The following is a 17,594-nucleotide window of genomic DNA, read 5'->3' on the forward strand; positions in this document are numbered from 1 at the left end:
AACGCTCATCGTCTATCATGGCCCCAAGAAACTGTTTGTATGGAAATGCGATCAGGGCTAGTTTCTTGTTGATTTTTAGGGCTTTCTCACAGCGCACCAAATTCATTCCACGTTTTAACAAAGTCCGTGAGATGTGAAAGACTATTGCACGCAAAATTACATGTTCCCACACATTTTTTCCTACGATAGTATACGTATGTGTTTCCAGTTATTCCCAAGAATATCCCTACCCAGCAGTGAACAATGAATGTTGTTTTGCTAAGAGTGTAGTAGGTAACGACTTACAGATGTCCGCGGTTACGTAATAAAATAACCTAACGTTCAATTTCTGTATTCTTGAAAGTTTTGTCACAGTGTCACGCTGAACACTCAATTAGCATGATTCTGCAAGTCTTGTGAAACTGGTGCCAACGTTTTAATGATAATAAGGCTGATTATTTCTTGTCGAGCTTTGGCTGTTCGTATAAAAATTACAACGTTCAAGGAAAATTTATAACTCTGGGCTTTCGTCCAGATTAGGCTATAGGTTAGTTGTCAATACAGAATGGTAGTGTACATGACTGTTAATAAGTGTGGCAATTAACATATTATCAGACACTATTAGCCTGATCACAAATCCATTAAATATAGCCCCTTGTCATTTCTTGATGTAAGAATTGCCACGGCGTTTTGTTTTGCTTCAGATCGGATTTGTTTGCTAATGTTTCAGAAAAGGTGTTATATCTAGGATATTTTTCATTCTGTTCATAAATTCTGAAAAGGAAACACCCTGTATGCACTCAAAATGTTCAGAGCAGAACAACTGTAATAATCAAATTTCGAACATATTCGATTCTTCAGCTTCCTGTGTACATATAGGATTAAACACCCTGTATTGTGATTGGCGTTTTTGAAAGATGGGAATATTTGCACCACCATAAGGTTTCGCCATCGGGGCTGACCGACATTTCTTCGTCAAGATGGCTCTTCCTCAGCAAATGTGCTCCCCAGGGTGTAGTTATTGTGGCCAGGTCACCCCGGCCAGCCCCTGGGGCACATGAGGCCCACATACAACAGCTGAGGGTGTTGCCAAATGTCAGGATCTGCCTTCAATAGGCCAAGGCCAATAAACTGGTTCTGAGAGGAATTTGACCGCCAACACTAAGGCAGGTGCCACCCAACTCGGTATGTAATCACATCGGACTTCACAGATAACCCCGTTCCTCAATATCCTTAAACACCCAAGATCAAACAGTTCCCCAAAAAAGTAACAAATCTTCCCCGAAAGAGTTCGGACAGTAACTCTCTGCCAATTTTTTTAAACATGCCAGTTTGCTTTGTAACGACGATGGCGTCTTACAAAGAAAACCGAGAAGTTTGTCTCTGTGATGTTGTCGATGGTTTATCTTTTGGCAGTCATCATTATAGTGTTAGAGTCTGGAAGAATGCTGACCTTTCAAAGGATGCATCGTTAGACCCTTGTGGGGTTTTGCGCCGTTTGGAATAAGCAGGCGTGATAAACAAATTCGAGTATCCTTTTCACCGTATACTGAAAGCAACCCCTCTTCATCGCCATTTTGCAATTAGTATATATATATAGCTGGAAAAGTCGATAGATCATCTCATTTTTCGATTAATTGAAATTGCTCTTCGGGTTTTGGTAAATTTAAAATTATCGTGCATGGCACATCGAACAAGACCAGTCATGTTTTCTTGGAAACAAGATCCTCAATTAACAGGGGATTAAAGATCAGTTTTCAGTGTTCAATAACCAGATGACATAATCCCATACCCGTATTGAATATCTCACCAATACGATCACTGTCGAATTATTGGTTTTCAGTCAAGATCCATTTTCAATCACTGGATTACGTAACACTCGTGTTTGACAGGTGCTGGATATGCCAGGCGTTACCAACTCTACCACAAAACCTACCGGTTTCGCCAAACTAAAACCCAGCTTTCGCAGTCTAATGTATGTTGGAGGGCGGTTGACTTCCACTAATATCGTGCGCTTTTCTGTACTTCAAAAGTGGGAATGTTCGTCAGTAACTTACCAAAGATAGGTGGTTTACCTCGATCACACTGGTTTCTTCCAGCCTCAAAACTGATGGCCATTGGCATAAGAGAAATATTCTCGAATATGGCGATAAACAAAATCCAGATAAATGTCATGCCCCACCATGTATCGAAACAACATGTTTGCAACCTGTAGTATGGTTCCTTGGGTTATGTAAACCTTTAATCCTCGACCATCTACGACCCTTTGTTTCCAATTCTCAATTTCTGTTAAGGTTTAACGTTTTGCGGACTTTGTTTTGGGAAAAACTATAAAAATGGCAACTTTTCAGAAAGATGCGGTTTTCGGAAAACGACTGAAGCTAAAATACTTATGATACGTCAAATAAATTTGTTGTTTATAGATCTAGCATTACCTTAAATAACACAAAGTTGAACCGTATCTGCAAGACTTTTGTACATGGATTATATAAAGACGGACCAAGTCGTCACTAAGGTGTAGGTAGAACCAATCCAAACAAAACTGTATATGACAACCAAGTTCACCATCACATCCTATCTACTTCACTACCCTGACAATCCCGTGACTCGTCCCTGACCCAGTGTGGTTAAGCTCATTTCCTATGGAATTTACAGCTGCTTCACCTTACTGGATGACACCACCTTACAACATGATGCTGCATGGTGTGCCTGGGTAATCTGTGGGTACCCAGTTTATCTATCGCACCGCACGAGTTTTGCTCTGCCACTTATTCTTGAACGGCTGCATATTGTCCAGTACGTGATGTATTCTGCCATATGCCAGAACCGATGTACATCCCATGCGGTCGTTCATAATGCACTCAGCCCCAAGCTGTGCTTTGGAGCTTGCCACGTGGTTAATTACCCAATGTGTGTTGTTGTATTAAAGTAACAAACTGAAACAATCGGTATGCATGTACTGTACCGTACACTATGCGCTGTATATCTCTCAAGCTATAGTACAAATTAATTTTCGGCTTTGGACATCTTGGTATATACTGGTCAGAAAATCTAGTCTTGACTATATAGGTACGCTGTTCATGTCACAACTATGTCCTCACAATGCAGGCGACACCGTTGGGGTGATAGAACGATTTGTGCTCTAGTCAGACGTCACGTGTGTTGCCCTCAATCGCCACTAATGTGTCGCTGACATTTAGAATGGTAACAGAAAAATAAGGAGTCTGTTTTGAGGGCGATATCGTCGTGGTTGAGGTTGTCCTTTCTATGCCGAGGGGCTGCAGTTAAGCGGCAATAAAACAAAGGCCACAAACCACCGGTCGTATCTACTACAGAAGGTATTCGTGATCCCAGATGACTTCGATTACAGATAGCTGCTCTCTCTCCCTCTCCGTTATCGCTCTCTTTGTACATAATATTGTTCACAGTTCAGGTGGGTATCTGTGTGAACTAAGAGCAAGTTCGCTGTGCAGCTTATATGAGCTATACTCACTGCGCTGCGCACGCAGATGACAGATAGCTGCTCTCTCTCCCTCTCCGTTATCGCTCTCTTTGTACATAATATTGTTAACAGTTCAGGTGGATATCTGTGTGAACTAAGAGCAAGTTCACTGTGCAGCTTATATGAGCTATACTCACTGCGCTGCGCACGCAGATGACAGATAGCTGCTCTCTCTCCCTCTCCGTTATCGCTCTCTTTGTACATAATATTGTTAACAGTTCAGGTGGATATCTGTGTGAACTAAGAGCAAGTTCACTGTGCAGCTTATATGAGCTATACTATGATTTCCCTCAACAAAACTTTATAGTTAAATTCATATTTGCTTTCTCTGCTTGGAGCGAAAGTTGTTAAATGGGACAATCTCAGAGGACAATCTCGGGTCCCCTTGGTTATAGCAGATAACAGAACGTCTTGCATTTCTCTGTTCTCGCCATGATTGCGACTCGTGTTATAACGGTTCTGCATACGGCAGCTTGTGCATATCTTTCAGATAGGGCCCCCTCACTGCGCTGCGCACGCAGTCGTCTGGGGAATAGAGCCTCCGAGTCGTTAACAGCTCGCAATAAAACTGCTATCGCTCAATGTTTGTGAGGGAGAGAGAGAAGAAGAGATGCATAGCCAGGAGCAGCTGTTTTAAACAACCTTAGTAGTTACCGCGCACCCAACTGCCTTACGGATAGAAAAGTTATGCGTTTGAAAGAAAATGACAAGAATTGGTGTTGTGAACTTGGGTTTCTTAGAAAACGGAGGCAGGTACAAGATACCATATGTCAATTCCGCAGTCTGTTCTCCACAAACGAGCTTGATTTAAACCCGGCTAAACACACAACCCGGTGATAAGAGGAAAGGAGCAAGGTGTTGGGAGCTAGCACGTTCTCTCTCCCCTGTCATCGCGAATTATACTCAGCACGTCTGCGATCTTTCATATTTGTCATGAGAAATGAGTTTCGGATAGGGATCTGCAGCTTTACGTGTTACCTGTATCTCTGGCACTGCCGGTTTACGACGACAAGACCTCCCAAACTCCTCTTCGCTTTTCAAATCAAACATGGAAGTTTATCTCGTTGTAAAGTTATCGCATATATCGCGTGTCTAGTATATCAGGGAGATATGGTTGCCAGTTTTCAAACGCCTTCCCTCCGTCTCGTATATATCTTTTTCACCTCTCATGAACCAAGCAATGGCAACACGGTAAAATGGCTAATTTATTGCTGCAAAACCAACAACCAGTTTCTATACATTTGCAATAGACGACCTTTGAAGGGTACAAACATAGCACGGTCTAAAAAGATAATGAGATTCACTTGTAAATCAAACATCGAAACAACGTATTTTATTTTTTAAGTCAGTCAGCGTATAACGTTTTCTATTTGGTATATAGACCAAACATTAAAAAAAACTTTATCATTCTTACTGTATAACCGCCAAGGAACGTCAACACATGCACGATAATGATGAACATAACTTTCCACAGCATTCAGCTGATTTTATTTATATACCAGAGCTTTGGGGAAAAGTGAACCATTCAATCAAATTCTCTGTGACGTCATCGAATGTTTAGTAAATTCATCAGGGTACCCGACAATATTGAAGTGTCGTGTGGAAATTGTCTGTTATTTGGCACTGACACATTTTTCTGTGTCCTCATACTTCATGTTCATTTAGGTTAATATACTGTGGATCGTTCAACTAATATACTTATATGCATACTAATGTTGCACATTCTTACATACAAAATATCAAAATCTCCAAAGAAAACAAGTAAGCAATTCTTCCAGATATATTTCTTAAATTTTATTTCATTTTAAAACAATTTTATCTGCGTTCCGAATGTTTATGATCAGGTCGTTCTTATTGTGTAGGTCTAGAAGGAGAATGCGAGGTAGACGTCTGCGACGTCAACGATCCCGGCTTCCTGTGCGACACCGGAAGTGTCATCATGATCCACACTGTGATGTGTCGAACAAGGGGACGTAATTGCGACATGGTGGCCTATCGGGAGGTGACGCGTCTGTGCTCCGGACGACAGTACTGTCTCAGCGCCGATATGTGGCTGATATCAGGAAAATACTGTGAGCGGAATGACAGGCGGGCCTTTCTGTCAATAGCCATTGTCAGCTACATGTGTGTCTCAGGTAAGGGTTTAAAAATAATTCTTGATGTAGTGACGTTAAGAGTTCAATAACATCTATTTCTTTTTGTAAGGCGATAAAGATACAAAATGTTTGAAAAAAAAAGCTTTCTCACGACTATTATTCTTTGTCTTTTACCAATACAATTTAACACACCCATTGAATATTTCTACACACTGAAACATGTTTACTATAATAAACAGAAAACATTTACAACGTAATCATATCACATGTTCATTAATTTGTACATACTTATCGCTTTTTTACACTTGATATAAACAAATGCTTACAGGACTTTTCTGTGTACCAAAAATATTCATCGCATTACTGTGTAATACCGTGTTTACTACAATAAACACTTCTCTTTAGGTACTAACCACAGTTTTTTTTATGAATAAACATTAAGACGTGTTTATAAAATGTAACAGAGATGTGTTTAAACACTAAACACATATATTTAGTGTATAGAGATCAAAATGGGTTGAATGCAACTAAATACTTAACTTATCCCAAACAAGCAATGACCGTGTGGATAGAGCATGCGCCCCAAATGGTCGGTGTCAGGCTATTTTATTTCTGTATTGAGTGTCCTGTCTGGTGTCATTGGCATGGCGTCCGCAGATATGTGGGTGTTGAGAGTACCCATGGACAAGGCAACACCGAGATTATGTTGAAGGCAATGTTAAAAACCTGGGAAAACAAACAAAGCTAAAATACAACATTAAGGAGAAAACATTCTACGTGGAGTCCATTTGAAGCACTACTGGTACTCGAGGTTTTATCTCACAAGTCTGCCCACTTCACCTCGGCTTATTTCCCCAACCATCATAAATATTTAGCACTGGCTGGCTGTCATTTTGATTGGATAGTAGTTCTTGGGAGACGCTGGGATATCTGGGTACTCACTTGTACGCCCACTGAGATAAATACTGGCAGGGACATTATCTTGTATAGCTTGATATTTAACACTGCCCACGAAACAAGGCCCCTGTATTGCTGCAAGAGTGTGTTTATTCCATCAAACTCGGCCTATGTTTAGGCATAGATAAGGCTGGTTGAGCTTTATGGACTCCTCAGCTTAGAATTGTTTATAAGGTTGCTGTCTGTGGGAAGGTAGTAAAGCCTTGGACAGGGTAAACCACCCGTGGCTTCAGATGTTATCATCAGTTTTACTCAATCTTGCGTAAGATGGGTTAAGCGCTATGAACGATCGCAGATATGGCTAGGTGGGTAATTTATCAACAGGAATTCTGCGTGCAGCAGGTTGCACTGTGCTGGGATACGCATTGAACTTTTGCCAGATGAGCTATATGGTTTTCTCTAAAAAAAACACCCTTATGCTCAAACTTTAGCTCACCAATGATTGCTACTTTTGTAACAGCGGGTGGAATTGTTAAACTGTGATGCCAGAGCAATGTGATGTAATGCTCGGCGGAGATGAAACGAGGCGACGTAGTAATGACAGATTACTGAGTGAACGCCTGGTGTGCCTACAGGGTTGGCATGGTAAACTGATGCCAATTACACTAAAATAAATCTTTGGTAAAGGAAATGTTAAATACGACAGGGCATTTGGACTACCAGTCTCTTTGATGAGAGATCTCTGGTTCATTTCGTGCCGAGCTACATCTACATATACGAATGATGGGGTATTAGGACGTTAGACCAACTGTGGTGAAAATTCGGCTCGCTTCTTCTGCAAAATTAGCAAGCTCTCCCATAAAATTAATAAGGCTAATATAATAACTCAATCAAACAAGCCATGAGGAAAATTTTCGGCCATTATTCAATAATGGAATAATGAAATAACATGGTCCAGCAACCACAAATTCGCGGCTGGGGTCATTCGCTGAATTAATCAATAAGGAAATAAAATCACCATTTACACATTTTACGTCTCTACTAATGAAAAATACAGAAAGCGACAACGTGAAGAGTAAAACCTGAGCAGCGACGGCAGTGTGACAATGGTCGCGCTTAGCCGGCCAAATACGGCCTCTTATCAATGTGCCTAAGATGTAGAGTTTCATTATAACGGATCGTGTAAATACTTAAATATAGCAACTTATACATCCCTTAACACCATGGATTTCCGTGACTACATTGGTCAGGGTACGTGACTAGAAGTGGCGGATTCTTCAGGGAATTGATTGGTGCCCTTTACAATAGGTATTGCCTCTTGTATAAAAGTCAAGTTCAAAACTCCAAACGGATAAGTATCAATGTATGTATGCTTGAAGTTTTACGTCGCACTTAGCAATTTTTTAGTCATAAGAAAAGGAGTCATTAGGTGTGTGTACATAACTATAGGGCGAGTCCACGCCTCCAAAGTGCTGCCGCCACTGCAGTGTCATGCCGAAGACACCAGGCATGACACCCCACTCGGTCACATTACTCGACCCAATCAGTCTGGTTCCCATGCTCTAAAGTCACTGTACAGATCGCGAAGTGAGGCAGCAAAAGTATTATTTTAAGTCTTAATGATTGTTATGGTTGATCATTGGTCACCAGGCTTCTGGGCCCACGCGCTAACCATTAGGTACCGAATTAAGCAGTCCCTCAAACGCATAAGTAAACACGGTTTGTCATTGGCACATGTGATCTCAACACTTAAAATGTATTGGTGAATAAAGAGATCTGGAGTTATAAATAAATAATCAGTCTCACATGATCATTATCATGGAATGAGAGGACAAGTTGCAACCCGTCAATATTCCAATCATACTTTTAACTCAATTTGTCAATCAGTCCTCTCCGGCCATACGTGGGAAGGCCTGACAGCAACCTGCCGATGGTCGTGGGTTTCCACCGGGTTCTGCCCGCATTCCACCCACCATAATGCTGGCCACCGTCGTATAAGTGAAATATTCTTCAGCACGCCGTAAAACACCAATCAAATAAATAAATAAATAAATCAGTCAGTCATTAATTTTCATTTGCAGCGCATGCCGTGGAATCGAACTGCAGTCAGCGTGGTTTCCGAGTATCACGTGATCAGAGGTATCTGTCCAGTCCAGGCTACCCCGCCTTGGTGACGGGTAACTCCATGTGTTCCTGGAAACTCTACCCGCCTCACGGTTATAAGGTAGACATATATGTCAGGGAATACCTGCACCGTGACGACACCGGTCAGCAATATCTCAGGATAAAAGAGTTGGCGAAAAACGGCCAAAGTCTTCAGCTTGACTCGACAGCAAAACGTGAACTTACGTCAACGCTCAGCGGAGAGGTGGAGCTGTTACTCGTCACGGATGGCTCTACCAAAGGTCACAGAATGTGGGTGGAATACCGATGTAAGTCACATATAAAACCTTGTGACCACTCCCACGAAGCAAATGTGTACGGTTTTGTGTACCCTTTTGTACGTATCTGTTTGTGTATCCCGCGTTGTAAACAAACTACGTATTTCCGATTATTGACCCGGAACGCCCTTATTGGTTGATCATACGAATGTCTGTTTCGACGCACAGGTACACAATTTGGTATACATTAAATATGTAGGTACATGAAGATGATGTATGCAAGGTACACATTGATGTTATTGTACACATTTGTTGTAATTAATGTATGCTTGTGGTACACATCTTTTGTATTTTTTGTACACAGATGTTTTAAGAGATCACTTTTACATCAACATTATAAATGAAATTACGAGTAACTATCACTTTTGGGTAAATGAAGTTGTTCAGTTATAGAGTCACCTGGGGACGAAATTTACGAGAATATTTAAGAAAACTTGATTAGCGAATTTCTGTGAAAATGGGGTCTATAGTTCCTTAATGATGTAGTTGAGTTAGGCTTAGCACAGACTTAAATCTAACTTTTGACTTTTTCTGCGCTGAAACTTAAGAGGTAGGGCGTAAAATGTCAAGATAGATGAAGTTTAGTACTAACGGTCGAGACTTTGCAATGTCCACAAACCAATTTTTGGCTAAAATCAAATTTTCTTAGACTTTTTTGGAGTAATAGTTGTGAACTGCTAAAACCTATAATGTCAACATAAACATATCTCATGAAGTCATTAACTTCGCATTATACTGAGGTGTTAAACTTTGACTGCCAATATTGGACATGTGGAATCGTGACCTTGACCCAGCTCTCAGTAATCCTGGTATGCGTGTAACAATTCTGCCCCGTGTTCTGTCCTTATGGCAGAGTAAGTGAGATTTGATTGACATATCGACGATATTTCATGTACGCGGTGACTCATCTACCTTAATCTTCCTCACCAATCAACATTGCGATACCCAGAACTAATCGTAAAACAATAAAAATGCCACTCTGTCATAACATACAACAGTAGAAAACTCTTTAACTTTTAACCCTCGTTCGCCATGTTCATCCCACTGTATCACCGCACGGCTGCATGAGAATTGTTTTCAAATGTTGGGTCATCACAGATACTGGTTATCTCCCCTTATCTAGTTCCGCGCTGCCAATCAATATTTAAGCTGTTTTGCGCAATTTCCCGGTCGTCGATACACACGTCTAGTGAGGCGAGATAACGGCACACTGTGGCGAGACACTGCCAGTTCAAGTGTATTTTACGAGAATAAGTCATTTTTCATTGAATTACGAATGAACTGAGTACTGGTCCGAACAGGAAATATTTTCAGATCTGCTTACAGGAGTCGCGATAGTCAAGATGAGTCATTCGCTTCAGTATTTGACAGTTTAGCAGAAATGTGTGGGGAAATATTGTAAATGAAGGTTTTGTGCGAAAATGCATTGTCTGAAGATATGTAGGACTTGTTGTTAAAGCCAGTAGCATCGAGTGTAAACACAATGTTTAAACAAAAGGAAATGACATGCTCCTATTTTTTATATTGAAGTAAATGCTTGAATTTGTCTCCAATTTTTTTTCAGATGTGCCGGAAGAATCTTTGGAACATCTCCGTCCTTTTCCAGTTCCAAATAAAACAGAGTGTGGCTCTGTTCTTCTTAATAAAACCAGTTTTCCAGGTAAACTCTATATTATGAAACTATAATACACGTATAATCATGGCATTCCTTCCCCCCCCCCCCCCTTATATTTGTTTCATTTTATAATCTTTCTGATATTTGTACTAAACGAAAGGTTATGTATCGTGATTTGAGAACTTCCATATTGTTATGTTGCTAATTTTAAATGTGAAAACAAACCGCCAAATAGTTATGAGTTTTTCTCTTTTTTTCTTTTTTAACAGATGTCTCGGTGGATCCGATGTAAATTATTGTAGAGCAAAACATATATTCAGATAGTCTGTTAGGCTATATACTGTCTGTTGCTCAAGTTTTAATGCTTTCGTATTTGGCGTATATACTCATAAAAGCTTGAAATACGTATCAGTATAGATATATGTATTTGCTTGTTCTAACGTATAGATTGAATATTAAGGATTTTGAAATCTTGTAGTTTATATTAAAGGTGAAAATTTTGGCTGTTAACTGAACTGCTGTGTATTATCTTACGACATCAGCTCGGCCCTTTAAGTACATGATTTCAAACAGCAAAAATTTCTGGTTTGCGTTTGGTCTCTTGAATTTGTTGACGTTTTTGCTTCTGGAGGCTTTATTTTCATCAATAATGGCAAATTATTATACTTTAACTATACTCTGTCCATTTTCCACCATGCATTTGTATGTGCTTTGTCGCCTAAAGTGTTGTATAATTTAACTCCTAATGGTCTCATTTGTCGCCCAGTGGTATCGTTGTTTCATGGTGTGTGATTATTGTGTATTTTTCACAGGCCTCCGCCCCCGGCCTGGATTTGGGTCATCAACCATTCCAACATCCTCCCCTACTCTTTCCAAACCCTCATCAACACTAACAACATTATATGAGAAATCCACAAGGCATAAAGGTAAAAGGTCTCCAAAAACAAACTTTGATCTGTTGAGATTGCAACGAACGCACATCGCAAAAGTAGGGGATCCATCTGGAAAACTTGCAAATTCCAGAAAAATATAAGTTATCGGCGAATGCTCTGTAATATAATAAAAGTCTTACAAGACAAAGAGTTAAAGCAGAGTATTGACCGCAGTGTGATAGCTGGTAAATGATCTCACGTAACCGGTGAAATACGGCCTCTTGTCAATTTACCTTAGTTAGGGTTTTATTATAACGATTCGTGCCAATGCTTAAATATATGTAGTAGCAAATTATATGGGCCGACTGGTCCGATCTGCCGGTAACCTCTGGATGTTATACAAAAAAGCTGTAATACGACCCACTAACTTTTGTAATTCCACTATAAGTTAAAAACAAACGAATTGAAACCCATTGTTTTCCAAATCAGATTAAATCACCGACATATAATTTAGTATAAACCTAGTTTCAAATATCTCACTAGTTGGGTGTGGATTTGGAAAGGAAGATCTGAGATGCTGAGAAAGAAGAGCGAAGAGATCCGAAAGACATTAAAACCTCTAACGTGTGGGCAAAATGAATTAGATGGTGACCTCATCCAGCAACATTTCCGTATTCGAGTTTAAGAGTTGTCTCCCATACATACTGAAGGTCTTATAATACATATGTATCAAGTTACCAACTTAAACCCTTATGGTTATACAGAACGGGGATCTAATGCTCTGGATGCTTCCAGTTGTAGAAAAGAATGTCACATTATGGCTATTTTAACTTTCGTTTTGTGCTATTTATTGAATTCTTTCATTTCAATTTTCAGATTTTACAAACCCATTTTTTACTAGCACCCGCACATCCCCTGGTGTCAACAGTACAGATGTTCATAAAGGTGACGGACCCAGTACAGGTAAAAAAAAACAACATACATGCCTTTGAGCAGCTTTGCTTGCCACTCAGAATATTTCAGAAATTTGGGGATAGAATCGAGCCCAAAGTAGCAGATGGAATACAGGTTGCTAGATCACGTCACTTTTTGGTAGCGGTTAGAACTCAAATACGTGTAAGGGGCCTCCGTGGCCGAAGTGGTTGGCAATAAATCAGAATGCCAGTAACTATCATTATATGTTTGAGAATAAATCAGGAACTGTAGTGGCATCTCTCATATTAACATAACACGAAGAAAAGGAAAGTCGAAAAGTTGTCCATCTATGGGTATGCTTCTTTGAAATACTTTCAGTTTCGGTTTCATTTGTATATTTGCAGCAATAACAGTTGCCATAGCAGTCTGCGCAATCGGGTTAGCGTGTTGTATAGCCGCTATCTGGGCAACATGTCGACACAGGTATGTAGAAAAACAGGTTACAAAGTCCTGAACAGATTAACATTGATATTTTATTGATATTATAATATTAATTCTAGCAATGTTTTCATTGCCGAAAACATTTCATTTGTACGAACTAAGGAGTGGTTGTCTTTCAAAACGTTATCGCTGGATATCTGGTATTTGGTTGGATTGCACGGTAGTAATTTAAGTCATAACGTGTCAAGTTTGTCGTCAAGAAGGTCATTTTTTAATACTGCTAAGCATAACAAATCTCATCCTAAGCATAATAAATCTCATTCTAAGTATAACAAATATCATTCTGGTTTCAATTTCTAGGCGGAAAAAAGCTACAGCGAACAGCCGTAACTGTCTAGCGACGGACACCTACAGCGTGGAATACGACAGGGCTTCTCTAAACTCCACCCCCTCATCCCACCCCTACAGCCGCCCCTCCCCCCTCGTCACCGCCCCCCGACAACATCACGCCCTCGGCATGGTTGACATAGTGCGTCAGTCTGAGATGGTTCATTTGAAAAGTGGATATCACTCCCCTCCAGAGACGATTATGGAAGTGGCACAGACGCCTGATATGGATACCTCTGCCATGACAGAACGAGACGGACAGGCGGCCGATACTCTGGACTTGTCAAAATATCTTATAACGGATTCTGAGAACCCACCCTGCACGCTCTCTAAAACAAGCAAACAGAGTAACGAGCGGTCGGTGTAGTGTGTCGTTGGCTGAGAGCAAAGACGTGAGGACGTGAGGACACGTCACTTTTAGAATTACAGCCTGTGATTACAGCTTGGCTATCAACGCGCTGAAAAAATTTCAATATCATCCCCTGTGTGAAATATGTTGATCCAGGTGCAATGCGACTGAACTTGACAGTTTTGTGCTTCGTATAGAGAATCGACCTCGCTTCGAATTTGTTTTTCGGCAGCGAATTCTTAGCCTGTTTTGTTAATCATCTGTGTTACATTTTGAGGCTATGGGATTAGCTATTCTGCTTCTTGGATGGTTACATTTTGTGTGATGATGTAACATCTTCCACGTGTTCATACCGAGAAGCCAGCATCATGCGATTTTCAAAGGGAAAGACGTTACTCGTCATCATCCCGGCTCCACTGTACGACGCAGACTTTCTGGAAGTGAAAACCTTCTGTTGGTTGCGTTCTTTAACAGGTCGTGGCCCGAAATGTATGCTATATCTCTCTTAGTCCTGATAACACCTATCGTGTATCATGCCATCATGCCGGCTAGTTCGTACGTCATGAACAAGGCGTTCCCAACGTTAACAGAGAATTTCCGGGAGTGGGGGTGTGATTCCCACTCTACCGACCTTCCCCGACTTTAGGCAGATAACACGCATGTAAAAAAACACGGTGATACTAGTGAAATGTTATGAATCATACATGTGCTTGTCTGATAATTGCCCTACGTGCTGATTATGCGAATATCAAATTATGAAATATATCTATATATTTATAAACAACTTTTCGCGTGTGCTTCACCACGTGGTTTTTTCATTTCATTTTAAAGAGTGCAAGAGATATATCATATTTACAATCTTGTCCCAAATTTATATGATCATAATGACTTTGCTCAAATTGTCCAAGGTATGTAGGTACCTGTACGCTTAGGTTTCAGCGTCGTATCTTTTCGAGTCATATGACAAACACGAGTCTTCAGTATATATACTGTGTCTTCCTTTGATCCTGTCTGTTCATGTCGCCGAAGACACCATACATGACACCCGACCAGTCACATTGTGCAAACACCGGGCCAACCAGTCCTGTTTCCTTGCTCTATACCTCATGTGTTGAGGGCCAAGCCAGGCAACATTAAGTATCATTTTTAAAATCTTTAGCATGATCCCAACCGGGTTTGAACCCCAAGTCTCTCGACTTCGTGGGGGAAGGGCAATCCATTAGGCTACCGAATCCGGGCGAAGAAAATGAATAGGGTTCTTCGCAAATCCTAAGTGTACATGTGAATGGTATAGGCCTGGTAAACCTGGTTATAAGCGTTCAGCAGATAGATTGTTTACGAAGAAATGGACAGACGATAGGACAGACTGACCGCCTGACGACGCCAAACTTCAAGAAAATACCACTAAACAGCCAAGTTTGATTGAGGGGTAAAACAAGTCTAGGGTAAACATGTTGTCTGGCAGTTTCTAGCATTTTAGGCTTATCTAGAACATTTAGTTGTGGTGTTCTAAATTTATACATTTTTTCTGTATAATATCAAATATGGTCACCAGGCGATGTTACAAAGATGATAATACTTTGTGTGCCTGAATTAACAATTTCTTTCGGTCTGTGGAGTTCTTAAAATTTCGCCAATGGTTTGTACGTAAAATAATCTGTGCATGTAAGTTACTGCTTGGAAGCGGCAGTAAGAAAGAACAACATATTATAGAGAAATAAGCATGCAAGAAAGTAAGCATATTAATTCATTTACGCGGAATAACATTTCATGCGTTGGATAGACGTGTACGATGAACTTTAAACAACTTTGTGCCGCATACCACATGTCACGAAAACCAATCTAAAAACTGCACCACAAATCAGAGGCATTGCCCAAGATGTGTAACCGAAATTAAAACATTGATAGAATGTGTTTGAAGCTCACGCGTCCAATTATAAATGGTCTGCTACGTGATTAGGTGGGTATACTGTGAGACTCATAGGGAACAGTTCCTATACGGAGGTGTTATAACGTGTTAGTATGGACGTCTGAATAGAGGTGTTTGCCGCGCTGTGTCTAATTCCAAAGCCGACGAAAAAAACCGCTAATTAGCCTAACGACTTACACGCCACCTGGTTACCGACCATGTCGGGAAGGCTAATTGAAAGCTAAAATGACTTACGAGCCCAGAACTATTAACGATGGCAAAAAGTTGGAAAAATGTTGAACAGTTACCAAACGCTGTCATAAAATACAAGTACCAAATGCAATACAAAGGATGTGCTCAGATTATCGTCTCGTTTTTTGCCAGTCAAATATTTGCGATGTTCTTTGATTTTCACGAGCTCCGAGGCCGAACCTGTTATAAGCTGACGAAGACTTACAGCTACGTGGCGATTTTAATACGGTTAGGAATCCGTCTCTACAGCCTGTCCCTCCCAAAACCTGCACTGACATGCCCACTTCTCTGATGGAGCATTCCGCGCACTTTACGTCTTAGCATTGCGCACGCGCACGTCACTTGGTTGATTTGCTTGCACGTGACGCAATCCCAGTTATGCACACTGAGTCTCTAGCTGTTTTACATCTGCCTTGCCTGTGGTAAGATGTTTAACGAATCACTGTCAGTTTGGTAGATGAGATAGGGTAACAGTAATTGTAAACTAGCCAGGTACAGAATCTCTGTTCCAGCACATGCCAGGTATAGATTGCTTTTCAAGAAAAACGCGTTACTAAATATAACACCAAAGGGCGATCACTCTAGCTACTTTTTGCTTCAGATTGAGACGAATCTTCCAGATAGTACGGTTATAACGGAGATTTATGTATCAACATATTTGAAGTGATATCTGATTTTTTCATATTGCGAAATAGATTCAAATTTATATCAGTTATTTTTTCTATTACGATAATCAAGTTTGTGACAACGCAAACACAGAATCGACCGTACTACATTTGTTAATTGAGAAAGCGACCGTAACATTTTACGAAACCGTTGTGTGACGATGCTGATTCATCATTTCATTGGTCCATATATACCGATGTACTTAAAGAGAGCTTATGAAATAAAACTGACCAAGTTTTTTTACTTTATTATTGCGGATTTCTGTCGCTGTGTAGTATAGTGAATATAAGCGTCATGTCCGACATTCATGCACCATTCGTAGTCCGTAAAGGGCGTTCCTTGTCGATAATCGCAAGATCCATTTCCAAAACAACGTTTAACACTAGCTCCCAAAGACAAAGGTATGTAAGAAATTATACAAATAAGAAATAAAGCCGGTAACACACAAGAGAGAAGCGGTTATCAGTTTTCAATGATGCCGGACAGAGAGTGGATAGTCCATGAATGAGTTCCAGGTCAAATAACAATTGAACAAGTATCTCAGTCGCGCTTTGATTGCAGCTGTTCATAAAGGCATTATGCAGATGCAATGAGCATGGCTACCTTTACGGCCCCCTAGTCCCAGGTTAAGCGGTATTAGATACAGTTCGAAATGACCAGCGTTACAGATTGAATTTGTATCCTGTAATACAGGGACACTCCAGCTGTATAGATGTAGGTGATTCAACTTTTACCACAGGGTAAAAATGTTAGGAAAATGTCTTCCAAACGTACCTTATTGATACCAAGATCTGGTTTAGACGACGGGCACAGCACACCAGTGACGTCTGATAATTGTTATTTACATCACTGCATTTTTTTTTACCTAAGCCTGCTTAAGCCATGGTGTTAGGGTGCTTGTAATTTGCTACAATTTATGCAGTTATACGAACAGTCGCTGCTTTGGTCTTACTCTCTGTGCTGTACATTCTGTCACACTGTGGTCGCTGCCCTGGTTTTGCTTTCTATGCTGTACAACTATCACACTGTCGCCGCTGCTCTGGTCTTACGCTATATGCTGTACATCTATCACACTGTCGTCGATGTTCTTGCTTTACTCTCTGTGGTGTACGTTTATCACACGTCGCTGCTCTGTTCTTGCACTCTATGCTGTACATCTATCACACTGTCGCTGCTGCTCTGGTCTTACTCTCTATGCTGTACGTTTATCACACTGTGGTCGCTGCTCTGGTCTTACTCTCTAAGCTGTACGTTTATCACACTGTGGTCACTG

At 40.6% G+C, this 17,594-nt stretch overlaps 1 protein-coding gene across 1 annotated transcript; it reads left to right on the top strand.

The window, feature by feature from the left end:
• Positions 1-4,146: 4,146 nt before the first annotated feature.
• On the top strand, positions 4,147-14,278 carry LOC135476781 (uncharacterized). Its single transcript, XM_064756911.1, has 8 exons — positions 4,147-4,234; positions 5,344-5,616; positions 8,556-8,906; positions 10,480-10,575; positions 11,343-11,456; positions 12,279-12,365; positions 12,722-12,800; positions 13,119-14,278. The coding sequence occupies exons 2-8, from the start codon at positions 5,421-5,423 to the stop codon at positions 13,510-13,512; spliced, it is 1,317 nt and encodes a 438-aa protein (XP_064612981.1). The 5' UTR covers positions 4,147-4,234; positions 5,344-5,420; the 3' UTR covers positions 13,513-14,278.
• Positions 14,279-17,594: the final 3,316 nt, after the last annotated feature.

This window comes from Liolophura sinensis, chromosome 10 (genome assembly GCF_032854445.1).
Source record: "Liolophura sinensis isolate JHLJ2023 chromosome 10, CUHK_Ljap_v2, whole genome shotgun sequence".
Classification (NCBI taxonomy): Eukaryota; Metazoa; Mollusca; class Polyplacophora; order Chitonida; family Chitonidae; genus Liolophura; species Liolophura sinensis.

What these genes read in the sequence shown, in the direction of transcription:
- LOC135476781 (XM_064756911.1), top strand. Translation starts at nt 5,421, where the DNA reads ATGATCCACACTGTGATGTGTCGAACAAGGGGACGTAATTGCGACATG. An exon ending in GAAATCCACAAGGCATAAAG is followed by an intron (nt 11,457 to 12,278) that starts GTAAAAGGTCTC and finishes TTCAATTTTCAG; the next exon opens with ATTTTACAAACCCATTTTTT. An exon ending in AGGTGACGGACCCAGTACAG is followed by an intron (nt 12,366 to 12,721) that starts GTAAAAAAAAAC and finishes GTATATTTGCAG; the next exon opens with CAATAACAGTTGCCATAGCA.